The 15010-nt window shown below is 38.8% G+C and overlaps 1 protein-coding gene across 3 annotated transcripts in view; it reads right to left on the bottom strand.

Annotated features, from left to right (window-relative positions):
- Positions 1–15010, bottom strand: part of LOC131363715 (PH and SEC7 domain-containing protein 1-like) — a 45127-nt gene that overhangs the window by 17847 nt on the left and 12270 nt on the right. For 2 of the 3 annotated variants that reach the window (XM_058406532.1, XM_058406531.1), the window contains 7 exons: positions 14274–14772; positions 13728–14171; positions 9039–9230; positions 7944–8024; positions 7439–7551; positions 6546–6604; positions 4878–4967 (listed from right to left, as the gene is read on the bottom strand). In XM_058406532.1, coding sequence (XP_058262515.1) covers positions 4878–4967; positions 6546–6604; positions 7439–7551; positions 7944–8024; positions 9039–9230; positions 13728–14171; positions 14274–14772 — 1478 coding nt within the window. Of the gene's footprint in view, positions 1–4877; positions 4968–6545; positions 6605–7438; positions 7552–7943; positions 8025–9038; positions 9231–10393; positions 10829–13727; positions 14172–14273; positions 14773–15010 lie in introns of those variants that run through there. The other variant, XM_058406533.1, reaches the window with a different exon arrangement.

Raw genomic sequence — 15010 nt, 5'->3', positions numbered from 1 at the left:
TAATTAGGATATCACAGTAAAAATCACACAGCCTCATTAAAAAAAGATGAAAAATCAGGGTTTCAGGTTCTTCGCCTCCACTCCCTCACTCCACTCGTCCTGCGGGTAAGAAGAACTGAACAGACCTCAGGTTTTAGAAGACGTGTCTCTTGTTTGCCTGCTTTCTCCATAAACATTTATCGCTTCAAGCCTTTTTTGTCTTTCGTTTTTTCCGTTGAGGTACACTGAGGCCATCCAGACGCAGAAAAACGATTCTTCATAATCCCTTCCTGTGCTCCGTGTTAATCTCGATAAGGCGCTCAAGCTCAAATCTGAAAATGAGCGTCTCGATTCCCGTCCATTCACGGTAGCTGATGGCAAGTGGCCGGTTCTTGGGGAGACCTGATTGAGGCTGCGAGTTCTTCTCTACCCTCCCCTTACCTCTCTGTCTCTCTCAGCCTCTCTCTCTCTCTCTCTCTCTCTCAATGCATATCTCCCTCCCTCGGCACTTGGCTACTGCACAGCCAATCGTATCCATCCGACTTGTCTCTACACCCAGACACGCACACACACACTCTCACATACACAAACACACACACAGCCCCACGCTCTGAATACTGATTAACATTCTGCACTAGTTCTCTCTCAAAGCTACGTGTGAAAGAGACAGAGAGAAAAATGATTAACGCTGATCCGACACAGAAAAATCAGCACATGGGGGAATGTGTGAAAAACAGGATGCATTTTACAGTATAAAGCTGTTAAAATCAAACGCAGAAAGAATGCAGGCTAACTCTAGAGTGCAGTGGCGTCATAATGAAATACTCATTTCTAATATATTTACACAAACATGACTCGTAGGCTGCAACAGGAAATAAAATCAAAACAAAGAAATTGACAAAAAAAAAAACGGACTTGGATTTATATAGTAACAAGAAGATAAATACTGGTTCTCAGTAGATTCATAAAGGCAAGCTGTGCACCAGCAGGATCTAACAAATGCACCCATGCTTGAACCAATAAACTGCATCTATATGAAGCAAAAGACCTGAAAGCCACCACAGTTATTTTAAGCCAATATCATTCACGTTCATTCACTCAGAGAAGCCTAACAATAGCTTTCACAGCTACTCATGCATGGTATGTTGGGCCTGTTTGTTATCAGAATCAAACAAAAGATTTAATGCTCTCATTAATGAAACGCCTACAGCTTACAGACAGTTTATCATACTTTACATACACAGCTGTCAGTCATCTATAAAGAGAAATACTTCATAAAGAGCTTCGTGTTTCCTGTTCACTGCACCATTGCTTATAAAATCAGAACAGTTGAACAAAAAAAAAAAAAAAATGCTTTAAAAGTAGACCATCTGGAAATATTTGGGTCAGCTGAATATAACATAACATACACTCACCAGCCACTTAATTAGGAACACCTGTACATTCATTCAATGTGATTATCTAATCAGTCAATCATGTCGAAGCAGCTCAGTGCATTAAATCCTGAAGATATAGGTCAAGTGCTTCAGTTAATGTTTACGTCAAACATCAGCAAAATGATCTCAGTGACTGGGGCACGGTTGTTGGCTGATTTGCATAATTCAATAACTGATTTTCATACACAACAGTCTCTATAGATTATATAGACTAGTGTGCAAAATAAAAAACATCCACTGAGCGCTAGTTCTGTGAGGGGAAATTTCCACTAGGTGAAAAACAGTCAGAGGAGAATGAGCAGACTGATCCAAGGTGAATCACCAACATATACAACCCTGGTGAGCAGAAAAGCATCTCAAACTAAACCATAAGACAGATGGACTACAACAGTTCAGTGAAACTGGACAATTCAAGAAAATTTTAAAAAAAATTCAATTCAATTAAAAAAAAACCATTACGTGTTCTTATCTTTAACCTAGTTACAGAAAAATAATCAAATAATCAATCGCTGGGATTTAGTAACTCAACTTCAAACAGAATTACACCCTACTGATGATTGTTTTCCCGTAGCATTGCCCCAAGTGTTTATTCCTTACTAAGATCATTTCATACAGGATGCGGAGGAGGCTCTACTTCTAGCGTTACATCGGAGCCCTCATCCAAGACACTTAGAACATTCTGGTTTTTCCCCAGACTAGTCTACTCAACTTACACCACCTCTAGCAGACTTTATTGCACTATAATTGCAAACAGCAGCACATCTGCATTATACTCACAATAATTAACATACTCCATCACTGATCTGCGTTCATTTATACATTATTCAATGTACTCTCTTGTACAGTAAATTCTATTTTGTAATAAAAAAAAAACAATTTTATTCCTATTCCTTATTTTATTCTTAGGTGATTCTATTTTTATGAGGCTGACACTCAATAAAGCATTTCACTGCATGTTACAATTATATGGTTGTGTATGTGACAAAAAATTTGTTTTAAGTAGCAAATAAAGAAAGCCTTAGCTAAAACAAATTGTGTTTGTGTTAGTGAATGTAAGATACAAACATGATCAGCTTCACAAATTACATTTGTGGTCTAACATATCTGCATTGTGTTGCTGTACACATGCTTCCCAACATGATGGCATCCTTCAGGACACAATTACTGATGATGTAGCTGCAGAGCCCACTCTCCCAAAAGACTGCATAACCTCAGTACAGATTCTTACATCAAATAAGGAAACAAATTCTCTAAATGCTCCGATGCTGTGGCATTTTTGAGTTTCAACGATGACTTGTTTCAGTAGCAAAAATGTCTGTGAGTAAGTGCAAGCGAGTGAGACAGTAGGAGTAGGAGGAAAAGTAAGAACTGTTGCTGTAAACGAGAGTAGAGAGAAAGGAGATAGAGATGGGTAGAGTAGGAGGAAATAAAGTGAGAACTGCTGTTGTGGGTTAGAAAGTGATAGCTGGAGGGGGAAAAGAGACATGAAGAGAGAGACTGAGAGAGAGAGAGAGAGAGAGAGAGAGAGGGCTATGCTTTTTAAAATCCTGCTCTGTGTGATAGAGATGATAGGCATGATGAGATTTTCTCTGTTATTCAGAATGTTCCAGTCTGCTAGCATGTTTCCATTGAACACCAGCAATATTTATACAACTGTTAAATCCTCACAATATTCCACCCAATTTTTCTACCCACTCTTCCAACAGCCAAAGCAATGTGACTTCAGCACCATGGACAGTGCTTTAAAAAATTGAATGGAATTGTACAGGAAGGGAAAAAAAATCTCTCAAAACATTTTTGAGGTCCTGAGACAGTGTCGGTATTGGCTTTGAAACCATGGAGATTGCATATTTCAGCACAATTTCATCTCAGCTAACACTGCATAAACATTGCATGTTAAACTAATGTTTATAAAGATAAATGTACTTCTCTGTTGCAATCACAAGGAGTGAGAATCTCTTCAGCAAAGGAGACTGAGGCTGGCTGACATTAGAACATAATAATGATAAATTATGCAATAATGCAAGGATCATGAGTACTTTTAGAACACTGACCGAACCTATTATTATCAACTTAGATTTGCACAGTCACTTTAAAAACAGCTTTAACAGTGAATACAGCACTTCTCCCAAGAGTTAGTGAAAATGTCTAAGCATAATGCACACCTACATTAAATGGCCAAAAGTATGCGGACACCTGAGCATCACACACTTATGTGCTTGGTAAACATTCCATTCCAGATTTAGTCCACATTGCTGTTATAATAACTTACACTCTTCTGGGAACGGCTGTGGGGATTTGAGATCATTTAGCCACAAGTGCATTAGTGAAATGAGGAACTGGAGAGGGTCAGGTGTCCATATACTTTTGCCAATACAGTGTAAAAATCTGATTTGATTTTATGGCTAGATTTCAAACTGTTGTATTGTTTTCATTCAAGTGTTAAAATTATACTTGGCTCATTGAAGAGAAAATGGAAGAGATAAGTGTAAATGAGTCAGTAATGGGTTTATTTATTAAATCCTTTAAATCAGTAAATATGGGCCATTCTAACATGACCGAATGTGTAAATCATGTCATGTATGAAAGTAATGAAAATGTCCTTAAATAAAGCATGTGCACAGAAGGCAATAGCACTGAAATTTCAGTTTTTAATCTCTCAGCTAATCGAATGCATGATTACCCAGTAAATCCAATACTATATAGATATATGCATCCACTGAAACATGTGTTGCTTGCAGTTATCAATACCATTTACGCGTTACAAGCAATCTTGTACTGAAAGATTTTAACACAGCTCACAAGAACTGGCAGTGTAGATGTTTTTCTAAAATACTGGCCTAATTTTAAGGGTTTCTGGAATGTATTGCAGTATTTTGTAGTCTGTAATGTCACCATCCTATAAATGATACCTGATTGTTCATGTGTATTATCATACTGTATGCATGTTATCAATGCAAGGGTTGTTCAGTAACTATGGAAACAATCTTTCCAGTAATAAACAACGAGAAGGCTGATAGTCATGCTAATCACACTGGGTGATCATTTTAGATTAAAACATCCAATCTGCGGAAAAACTAATCTATAACCCCAGTGATCGGTGGGCTTAATGACGGAAACCTTGTTACTATTCATTAGTAATAGCAGAGACTCTGCTGATTGACTTTGCACTGTGCCTGTGGGCTTAATGAAAGGAACCACCAGTTTTCCAATCCATGACACAAAAGCAATAATCGAATAATGAAATCTAATGAAAAACAGCCTAATGACCAGACAAATCCCACAAGACAACCCATTTCTCCTATATCACATAGACAATAGCTGTGTAAGTACATAAAGTATACACATGTGACTCCCTCACTAGGCTAAAGCACTGCATGGAATCCAGGTGTACAGCTGCTCAGGTCCATTACTTATTACATCGGGGAGTTCAGCATTTGCGTAATAGCGTTAGTAATCTACCTTGAGGAGTTCTTTAGGGAAATCTTGCCCATTGTTGAGTCCCTCCAGATTTCCAATGAACTGAGTGCAGGACATCCGCTTGCCAATATTCTGTTAGCAGAAACCAGATTTATAGATGCATATCAGTTCTTTTCTTTTCTTGTTTTTTGAATAGCCAACTACATACACATGGGTGACAAATTAATGGAAAAAAACAACACAGTGTTTTAGCAAGGTAATGGCCTCCTAAATCTACCCAGAACAGTTAATTGTGCTTTGTCACTGATTAGAGAAGTCTCTGGATCTGTACTAGAGAGAACACTGTTCTTCCAAAATATATTCCCTCAGTTACTGTTTAGGATAATGGGGGTAGAGAGGTCCGTTTAATTCACTGCTCCAAAACTGCCCCTAGGTGTTTAATCGAATTGAGGTCTGGTGAAAGGCCACAACATAAGATTTTAATTATTTACAGCTTCATTGAACTATCCAGTGAACACCATGCCCTGTGTTTGGGAGTGCTCCAAGAGACCATGCCCATCATGATAAAAAAAATTTCATTCATCAGTCAGAATACTGATCAACAGAAACACTTAAATAAAATAAACAAATGTCCCCCACATTATAACAGTCACTGGTTTTCCTTTAATTTGTCACTCATCTATAAGCATGTTATATTTTCTATGTAAACCCTCTGAAGCAAGAGCTCCAGTGGAAGTACCAAATACAGTAGAAGACATTTTTACAGCAATGTCTGGAAAGATTTTGCTGAACAGCGGAGTATAATGTGGACATAGTTCATGTTTTAGTTTCTGGTTCTAAGTTGGGAAAGGTTACAGCTATTTTGGATTGGATGCTTTTTGATCCACAGACAGAAGGGAGCCGCTTTACCAAATCAATTTTGGCACTTCACAGCAAAGGAACCCAGCAGGAGATGTTAAGCTTGTGTTTGTGTTCGAGAGAGACATGGGCAGAAAAGCCCAACTATAAAAAGGAACTGTCCAAAGGTTTAAATATTTCTTGATTTTAACCGACTGTAATTTGCTAGAAAAGAAATAAACACTAGGGTAGAAGTTTATGAGATGCAAACACCTTGTAAATAGCCCATTAGGTGTTAATATACATTATATGGTCAACAGTTTTTGGACACCTAACCAATATCCCAGTCCAGATTTAGTCCCCTCTTTGCTAGTATAATGACTTCCAGTCTTCTAGAAAGGATATCCACTAATTTTTGAAGCATGGCCATGGGGATTTGTGATCATTCAGCTACAAGAGCATTAGTGAGATCAGGCACTGATGTTGGGTAAGGAGGTCTGGGGTGCAGTCGGTGCTCCAGTTCATCCCAAAGGTGTTCAGTGGGGTTAGGTTCAGGGCTCTGTGCAAGACATTCAAATTTATCCACACCAAATTTTGCAAGCTCCATGAGTACATGGCTTGAAGTGTGAATATGGGCATTGTCATGCTGGAACATGTTTGGGCCTATTACTTATAGTGAAGGAAAACTGTAATACTAAAGCATAAAAAGACATTGTATTGAACTGTGTGCCTTCAAATAGGTCAGGTGTCCACAAACTTTTGGCTATATAGTTTAATTTAGAAATAAAGGTGTGCAACAGGTTTCATTCAGAAAACAGTTAAAATAATATTGATAACATCTCTTTCTCCGGTTCTTCCGCCTCTCCTACACACCTGGCCATACAGGTCTGTGTTGAGCAGCATCAGGGAGCAGGTCAGTGTGTGGACGCTGTCTGTAAAAACAATGTAGTTATCAGTACAAGCAGAAGACTACAGATAATCGCTAAATTCTGACTAGATTTTACACAACATGTATATGTAGGCTGTATGGGGTGCATCACTATATTTTGTATTGAATGCTAACATATCTTTAATTTAGAATATAATTAGAACTACTAACATTCAGAATTTTTAATGGTTTAAAATTATTAGTCAACAAAACTACAGAATTTGTAGAGCCTTAAAATCTTTCCCTGAAATCCTTAAAATCAGGCCATAACACAAACTAAGTGAGAGATCCAAGTGAGAGGATAAAGCAGTCTAGTACAATTCATTTTATATACTCATCATCTTATTTTTGATTACTAAAACTCTTCTTTTTGTTCTTTCGACACAGTGAATCATCTCTCTCCAACTATCCCTATCTTCCGCATCCTCAACACCCACTAGCTTCATATCCTCATTAATTACATCCATGTACCTCCTCTTTGGCCTTTCTCTTTGCCTCCTGCCTGGCAGCTCCATGTCCAACATTCTCCTACCAGTATACTCACTGTCCCTCCTCTGAACATGTCCAAACCATCTTAATATGGCCTCTCTAACTTTGCCCCCAAAACGTCCAACATGAGCTGTCCCTCTGATGTCCTCGTTCCTAATCCTGTCCAACCGTGTGACTCCCAAAGAGAACCTCAACATCTTCAGCTCTGCTACCTCCAGCTCTGACTCCTGCCTCTTCCTCAGTGACACTGTCTCTAAACCAGACCGCATGGCTGGTCTCACCACTGTCTTGTACATTTTTGATAACTAAAACAACGGCATTCAATTGTATTAAACAAGATCTCGCACACCTTCAGAGAGTTTGAGGATAGGGTTGCACTGAAGGTATCTTCGTGAGAAGTGAGCCAGGACTCGCTCTCGCTCCTGTGTTTCTCCCTTTAGTACAAATTCTTGTAAGAAGGTCCTGAAGTAATACAAACAAAACAAAACAAACAAAAAACAGGTAAGCCCACAGCCTGAAATAAAATGACCAAAAAAAAATGCATGCAAATTTAAAATATCTTAAACTCATTCGATTTTAAAAAACACCAACCTTAAAATTCTAAAATATCTTAATATTTAAATGTGATCAGAATCTCAGTGCACAATAACAGAGTGCATGTTGAACTAAACAAACAAAAGGCCATTTTTCTAATTATAGTTTATCCAGTCGTCTATGAGATTCCACAATTGTACTAGATATTACTCTACACTAAGGCCTTAAAGTGCCTTAAAGATTATTCGGGTAAATTCAGACGGTCTCCGAGCATTTCTATTATTTATATTCATTAATGAAAACTCATTAAACACACTAACCTCAGTGCCTGATCCAAAGCCAGTCCTGTAAAATTAAAGTAACTCAGGTACTCCTCTGCTACCATCCTGCTGAAGTCATTACTACACACAAAAAAGAGAAAAGAACAAAGAGAGAGTAAGAGAGAGAGAGAGAGAATCAAATAACAACAGATTAATGTCAGATTAAGCTCTTCCAGAAAAGTGTGGCAGGAAAGCATGGCGAGGGGCTTTGCTGTTCCCATGGTGCATCTGTCAGATATGAGAAAGCTCTTGAACATACAAAGACAGAGCAGTACTGGCTGTCCAAAAAAACTGATCCAACAGCACAAATAAGCCTGTCAGCAGGGATGCAGAGATACAGAGAGGGACAGATATAGAAGGAAAAGTCTGAAGACTAACAGAAGCCTGCTGTCATATCAAACTGCTCAGTACGAGTGCAGAGCTCAGCTCCGGTCCTTTTACTTGTTCTTTATTTAAATCCGATCGGATATATGCGCAATATAACTTAACTGGTGCAAGTGGAAATTTTTTTATGTGTGCTGGTGGGAGGCACAGGACTCCTACAGTCTACAGATTATGCAGCAGATAATACCTCTCAACATTTATTTTTTTTACCTTTCATACATGTTATTTTATTGCAGGAGTATATCTTCTCATCCAAATAGTAACTCCGGGGATATCTTTTTGCCACCATTTATTTTTATGATTTTTTTTTTCCCCTCACAATTTTATGACTAATGTTTTAATAACTATAATTCAATAGTTCAATATTAAACCCAGTAGCCAAATAAGTCCTGTCAAAAGTATTTATTGTACTCATTAAAATCTTTATTACTCAAACCTACACCCAGAGAACCAATTACATGATGTAAAAATATACTGAAACATTTTCTATTATATTAACAGCGGTTGTCTAAAGTTACTAAACTTTTTAGTAAAAAAAAATAAAAAAAATTACATATCCAGTATAATTTTGAGACCTACTGCCTTAAATGTCTGTGCCAACAAACACACAGCAACATAATAAAGATATAGATTTGAGTAGATCCCCGGTTCAGATATTTTAGTCTCAAATGCAGCTCAAACCTGAGCAGAAGTATTTGTAATTTCACTCACTTCTTGCTTAAGTGGCGAGAAACATCGCACTTCCTGAACCCATCGAGGTTGTAGAGTCGTTTTGCCAGTCGCTTAGCAGCCTCCAGGTCAGCTCGGTTACTGCTGGTTAGTGTGTCATTGCTTCCCAGTCCTAAACGCTCATTCAGCTCTTGTTCCAAGATTGCATCTGTCGCCAGCCGTTGAGATTTCTCCCTACATACACATGCACAGACACACACACACAACCCTGTCTTACTATACTTGTGTATGGAAGTGGTAGCTCAGTGGTTAAGGTGTTGGACTACTGATACTGATGCCTGGCCCTTGAGCAAAGCCCAATAACACTCAACTGCTCAGTTGCATAAAGTCTGCCAAATGCCTTACATGTAAATGTCGTGAGGACATTACTAACCTACCTAACCTTTTGACTCCACCAAAAAAATAAAATTAATCCAAATAAAAATAAATTAATTAATTAAAAAAAAAAAGTGCATATGTAAAGCTATTTTAATAATAAAAATAACTTTTTACCTAAAAACATTTGAATTATAAAAATATTTTTTATTTTATTATAAAAAAAAATATGAAATGATGCAAAGACATACACTTATTGATTTGCATACATAAGCAAAAAAACACTAAGATTTTGAACATTTCTTAAACCTCGGACATGTCGAGTTCCACTCCAGTGCTCTTGGGAAACTTACTCCAGAGCTTTAAAAGCTGCGCTTTTATAAATGTAGCTGCTTTTATCAGTGACTCACACCTTAAATCCACAGAGCAAAAACAAACAACAGCTCAAGATCTTTACTTATCCAAAAACAGCCGGTGAGAAAAAGAAAGCATTAGAAAAGCAAAGTCCAAATAATGTGTTGGAATGAAGAAAAGCTGAAGTGATATTTATTATTACATTTCTCAAGAAGAGAAAAATGGGGAATGATCCTAGATCAGTAATGTCTGATAAACATGGTCACAAAAATGCATGTGAAAATAACTATTAAAGAAAAGGTGACTGCTACTATAAAAAAAAAAGGAAAAGTCCAATGAAAATCATGGATCATGGCCCGAATGTGGCTTCATGGCTTCAAGATAGAATTGTTTAAAATACATTTCTGTATCCATATTCAAGACACAGTTCACAGTTGGCCTTTCTTTAAGTTTCATCTGCTGTGGTTTTGTTATTAGTTCTTGTATGGTTAAAGAATACTATCCTAATTGTTATTTTATTAAACTCACATTTTGATCTTAAATTTGAACTCAGACCTTTATTAACGATCAGAAAATGTTCTTTCTTCTTGTACTCTATGATGTGCCATTCCAAGACAAACAACGCTGAATGAATGCCTTTGTTTAACTACCTACGCTCGAGATCTTACCTGCAGCTTGAATGCCGTCGTGCTGGGATGTACTGCTCCTCTGAAACACCACCATGCCAGCAGAAAACTGCATGGGCATTTTTCCTCTGCCTCTTTCTGCTGTTCTGGCTAACAGACACGGCCCGAACGACTCCTCCACCTCGAGACCCTGCGACTCGTGTACCCCGGCTCATACTCATTGCAGCAGTCTGTTGTTCAGGAACTGCCTCTGAAATGCTAACTAGCATCTGTAGAGCATTTCACCTGCAGTATCAACAGGCCTCACATCTCTCCTGCACCGCTCAAGCACTAATACTTATTGTGCAACATTTTTCTGTTCTGTTTTTCCAAAAGTGAAAATAAATATTTCGGATCTATCGGCTCGCTCTGTATACTTCCCCGTGTTTCCATCACTCTTCCGTTACTGACTGTTTGCTCTGGAATTTGGCAGCTCTTTCTTTCAACAGAGTTGCTCTGACTCTCTCCCCTCCCCTACCCTCCCCTCCCTCTTGGTAAACTTTTGCAGTTCTCTCAAATGACCTCCAAAATCAAGCATGAATAGGGCAGTAGAAATAGTGCCCTTAAACCCTCTCTCTCTCCTTTTCTCTCTCTCTCTCTCTCTCTCTCTCTCTCTCTCTCTCTCTCTCTCTGCCAGGATCTACTCAAAATTGGATTTAATTTCTTTGTTTGTTAGGTAACTAACCTAAATGCAGTTAAACACACATAATACTACAGGATGTGATGCTGGTAGCAGAAAACAATAGCACACTGTATGAGAGTATAACCCCTTACATAAAATCAGGTCTTGTGAGAGACTGACAGGGAGGCAATGAGACAAATATCACAGAGGACAGAAATTCCCACTGTAAGAACTTAGATGAAAATGGGCTTGACCTGCATTAGGTCATTTGTGCCACTGTTTCAAACTGTAGCATGACGATGTATGTGACTGGTACTATGCTGAATTGTATTAACTGTAAAGAGCATCAGTACAAATACTAAATCCCACACTATAAAGTACTCTGCAAGTATTCATAACGTAAAATGTACATTTTTATAGTCTTATGGGCCACTAAGCAAGGCCCTTAACCCTCAATACGCTCTGCCAAATGCCGTAAATGTAAAATGCTTTGTATGCAGGAGTGGGTCAACATTTTTGCCAAACAACTGCATCCCAAATGGACATTATGAAATTTCTGCATCCATAAGCCTTTACACTCTCCATGTTTCAATCCAGATTTATAATTTCCTTGTAAATCCATTTTCAATGCATGTATTTTTATGGCATGAATTTTGTTTGTATTCTTGATTTCTGTTGTTCCAGTCAGTTAGAATCCCTTAATAATATTGTCCGAATTAGCAGAAGCAGATGGACAAATAAATTTTTATTGATTTTAAACTCCTGTGTTAGCGCAGGATAGCAAACAATACCAAAATAGCATGTGCACTCTTAATTTCAATATGGCTATAATGAGCCAGCAATTCCCAGTAGCATTTCAAAATAGTAACACACAAAATGGGTCTTCATAGTCAGATATTCATAATATTAATTTGCAAAATAAGTGAACAAAATAAAAGAGGAGATTTGTGTTTCTCTCATGACACCATTTCTAAACTATCCATGGATTTTGAAGCCTTGTTTTTAGTTTCTCAAAGCTTGTTAAATATGTCAGTAAAGTCTCAGTGCCGTTATTCTCTCCAGAAAGAGCTTCACTAAATACTAATCATCAGGCACCTGATAACTAAGGAGCCATTTCATTAAACCATTACATCTTTAAATTATTTTTAATCTAACTTACTCCATTAACTAAACCCCTCAGAATATTATTTTGACAATAATGAAAAACCGGACACCCTCACATACTGTACTGCAGTCTAAATCTATTTTATTATGCATCCTGTTTCGTCTAATAAAATATGCAAATTCACGTCTAGTCAAGTCTCGGTGTGTAAATGCATGAAAAGCAGCCATTTCCTGTTACTACACCAAGATGAATTACCTTTCATTCATTTACACTCATTCAGTACAAACATTATATTTACTATGTATGTCATACCACATCAGGCTAACTATAGCAGACAGAGACTCTCCTTACTGGTTGGTACGTTCTAGACGTGACTGTCTATCTGTCTCTCTCTCTCTCTCTCTCTCTCTCTCTCTCTCTAACTCACACACTTGCTCCAAATACTGCATCTTGCTAAAAAAAAAACCCGTAATAAATGCTGCCACCTTGTGGTTGCTCTAAGCATTTAACACTACATGACTGTGACTACGTTTCGTGTGACTGTGACCTCATATCTCAGCCTATTTAAAAATTAATAAATAAATAAATAAAATATTAATAATAATAAATAAAGAATAAAATACCACACAAAGCACCAAACCCCTGTAAAGGGAACTGTGCTGCTTCGTAGCAGTTTAGCAAATTAGTCTAGTTATAATATTCATCTTGCAGGTTTTAAAGGATATTTAAATTTTATCAGCTAAAATATCACATATGCAAACAGCAGGAACTCCAATTTTTCCAGTATTTCTGATCACACCATTTTAGTTTACAATTATATGCAGTTGCTTTATCAAAGACATGGGACCTGTAGGCAAGCTATTCAGTCAGAGCATCAGCAATGCGCATTAACCTTCATCTCACATTCGTACACAACTTGGCACACACACACACACACACACATCCTAAAAAAGAAGCCTGTCTCAGTGACCTGACCTCATTTTCACACGGCTCAATGTGTGTTAAAGCTGCATGCTTCAACCTTATGCTCAAAGTTTGTACCACTTGGCTAGAACTTGACCTGCACCACTGTGCTGTAAAGGTTACCTCAAAAGCCTTATAACCATTACAGACAGAACAAGAAGGAGTCAGAAGCAGCATTACAGTTATGGCTGTAGGAAGTCGATTTTGTCTCTGAAAAACAGTGATTTTATTTTGCTTTCTGCCCACAAGCCCAGTACCAGAGGTTCTGGTATTTATCTTTAGTATCAGCTCAAGATCAGCAGCAATGGTACTAGTAAGCACTGATCGCTGTGGATTTGTAAGCATACTGCATCTCAAAAAAATTGTGTTTTTGTTCTAACCAGCATACATACTCAATTTCTCAAAATCAAACTGGGTGTTGATAATGTTATAAAGTCAGTTTTGTTTATCAATATTTTCATATGAAGTGTCACCATGTTGATTTTTCATTTTGTAAATGTAAGTAGCTGTAGCGTTGTGCAATATGCTCTGTGACTCATTAGGTATTTATACAAGCCTTTGAAATATTTATGTATATAATTTTACATTAACGTGTAGCGTGTATGTGTTTGTATGTGTGGGTGTGTCTGTGCGTGCATCTCTCTCACCTGGGCAATATGAACACATTCTCACTGGTCCAGCTGTGACCAGCTGACCTGTCATCCGAGCCGCTGCTGAGCCGTTCGCTGGATGGTGCCCTTGTGGCATCTGTGTCTCCCGTAATGGTCAGTGCTGACTCAGACACACTGGGCATCTCAGCATGTGCAAGGGGGGCAAAGCTCAGCTCTACGATTTGCCGTGCACTGTGATACATCTGAGCCTTCACCTGTGGGGTCAGGGTTGGGAGGTCAAACGTCAGCATGGTCTGAGAGCTGGAGGTCAGGAGCTCCAGGCTGTCCAGGCTGTTGTAGGAGGTGCCTTTAGCTCGCTGTGACTCCAGGATGCTTTCAAAGTGGTGACTAAATGTGTCCATGTAGTCACCAGAAGTTTGGGGTGGACCTCGTATTAGAACAGGTGATTTCAGGGCTGGGTGATTGCTGTTTAAACAGGGCCTAGAAAGGAAAGATAGGAAAATGACAAAGGGAAACTTGTCGAGGTCAGGTTTGTCTGTACGTTCATGCATGCTCTCATAATGGAGTAAACTTTAATGACACCTCTTGAATAGCATGCTGAGTATCTCTTCCTCATCCTGCTCTTGACTGGCCTGCTGCCTCCTCATATCACACTGTGTGCGAACACTCGCCCAGCTGGCCACATCTTCCTCCTCTTCCTCCTCCTCGTCCTCCTCTCCATCTGTTCTCTTGTATGCCGTTTCTCCCACCGGGCTGCTTCCTGTACCAGAGGTGCCCATCACACTACGGTTGCTTCCGAAAGCTGAGTCAGAGTCGTCCTTGTCCGCCAGCAGCACTTCGTCAATGTCAGTCTCCCAGTAACACCGCAATGGAACTGCATCTAGATCCGTCTCAGAGTATTTCAGAGTCCGACGAATTATGCCCGTTTTTGGGGAGGTGCCTGGAGCAGCAGGAGGAGGGGTCACAAGCTCCACCTCGACACGCTGCACGTCATGATTGGCTCGGAGAGCAACTTCTTCCAACGGTAGGTAATTGGGTGGAGTTGGGGTGGAGTGGCAGCTAGGAGGCGCAGTGCACAGGTCTGGAACAAGCAGGTACAAGTATGTGTGAATACATCTAGAGAATTACACCAACCTAATGAGTGACTCATTTTTTAAACTGACTCAAAACAGGTGATCTACTCTGATCTACATGCTAGTAACGACATCATAGTCAACACAGATCAGCCGGGATCAATAATGGCAAAAGTGACATTAGATCATTTATCTAGCTGAACTTGAAGAATAAATAAAATACTTGAAATTGTTCAGTCTGTCCAA

Source organism: Hemibagrus wyckioides, linkage group LG13 (assembly GCF_019097595.1).
Source record: "Hemibagrus wyckioides isolate EC202008001 linkage group LG13, SWU_Hwy_1.0, whole genome shotgun sequence".
In the NCBI taxonomy this organism is placed as follows: Eukaryota; Metazoa; Chordata; class Actinopteri; order Siluriformes; family Bagridae; genus Hemibagrus; species Hemibagrus wyckioides.
Note: the sequence above shows the minus strand (reverse complement) of the source record. Positions and strands in the feature narration are given on the sequence as shown.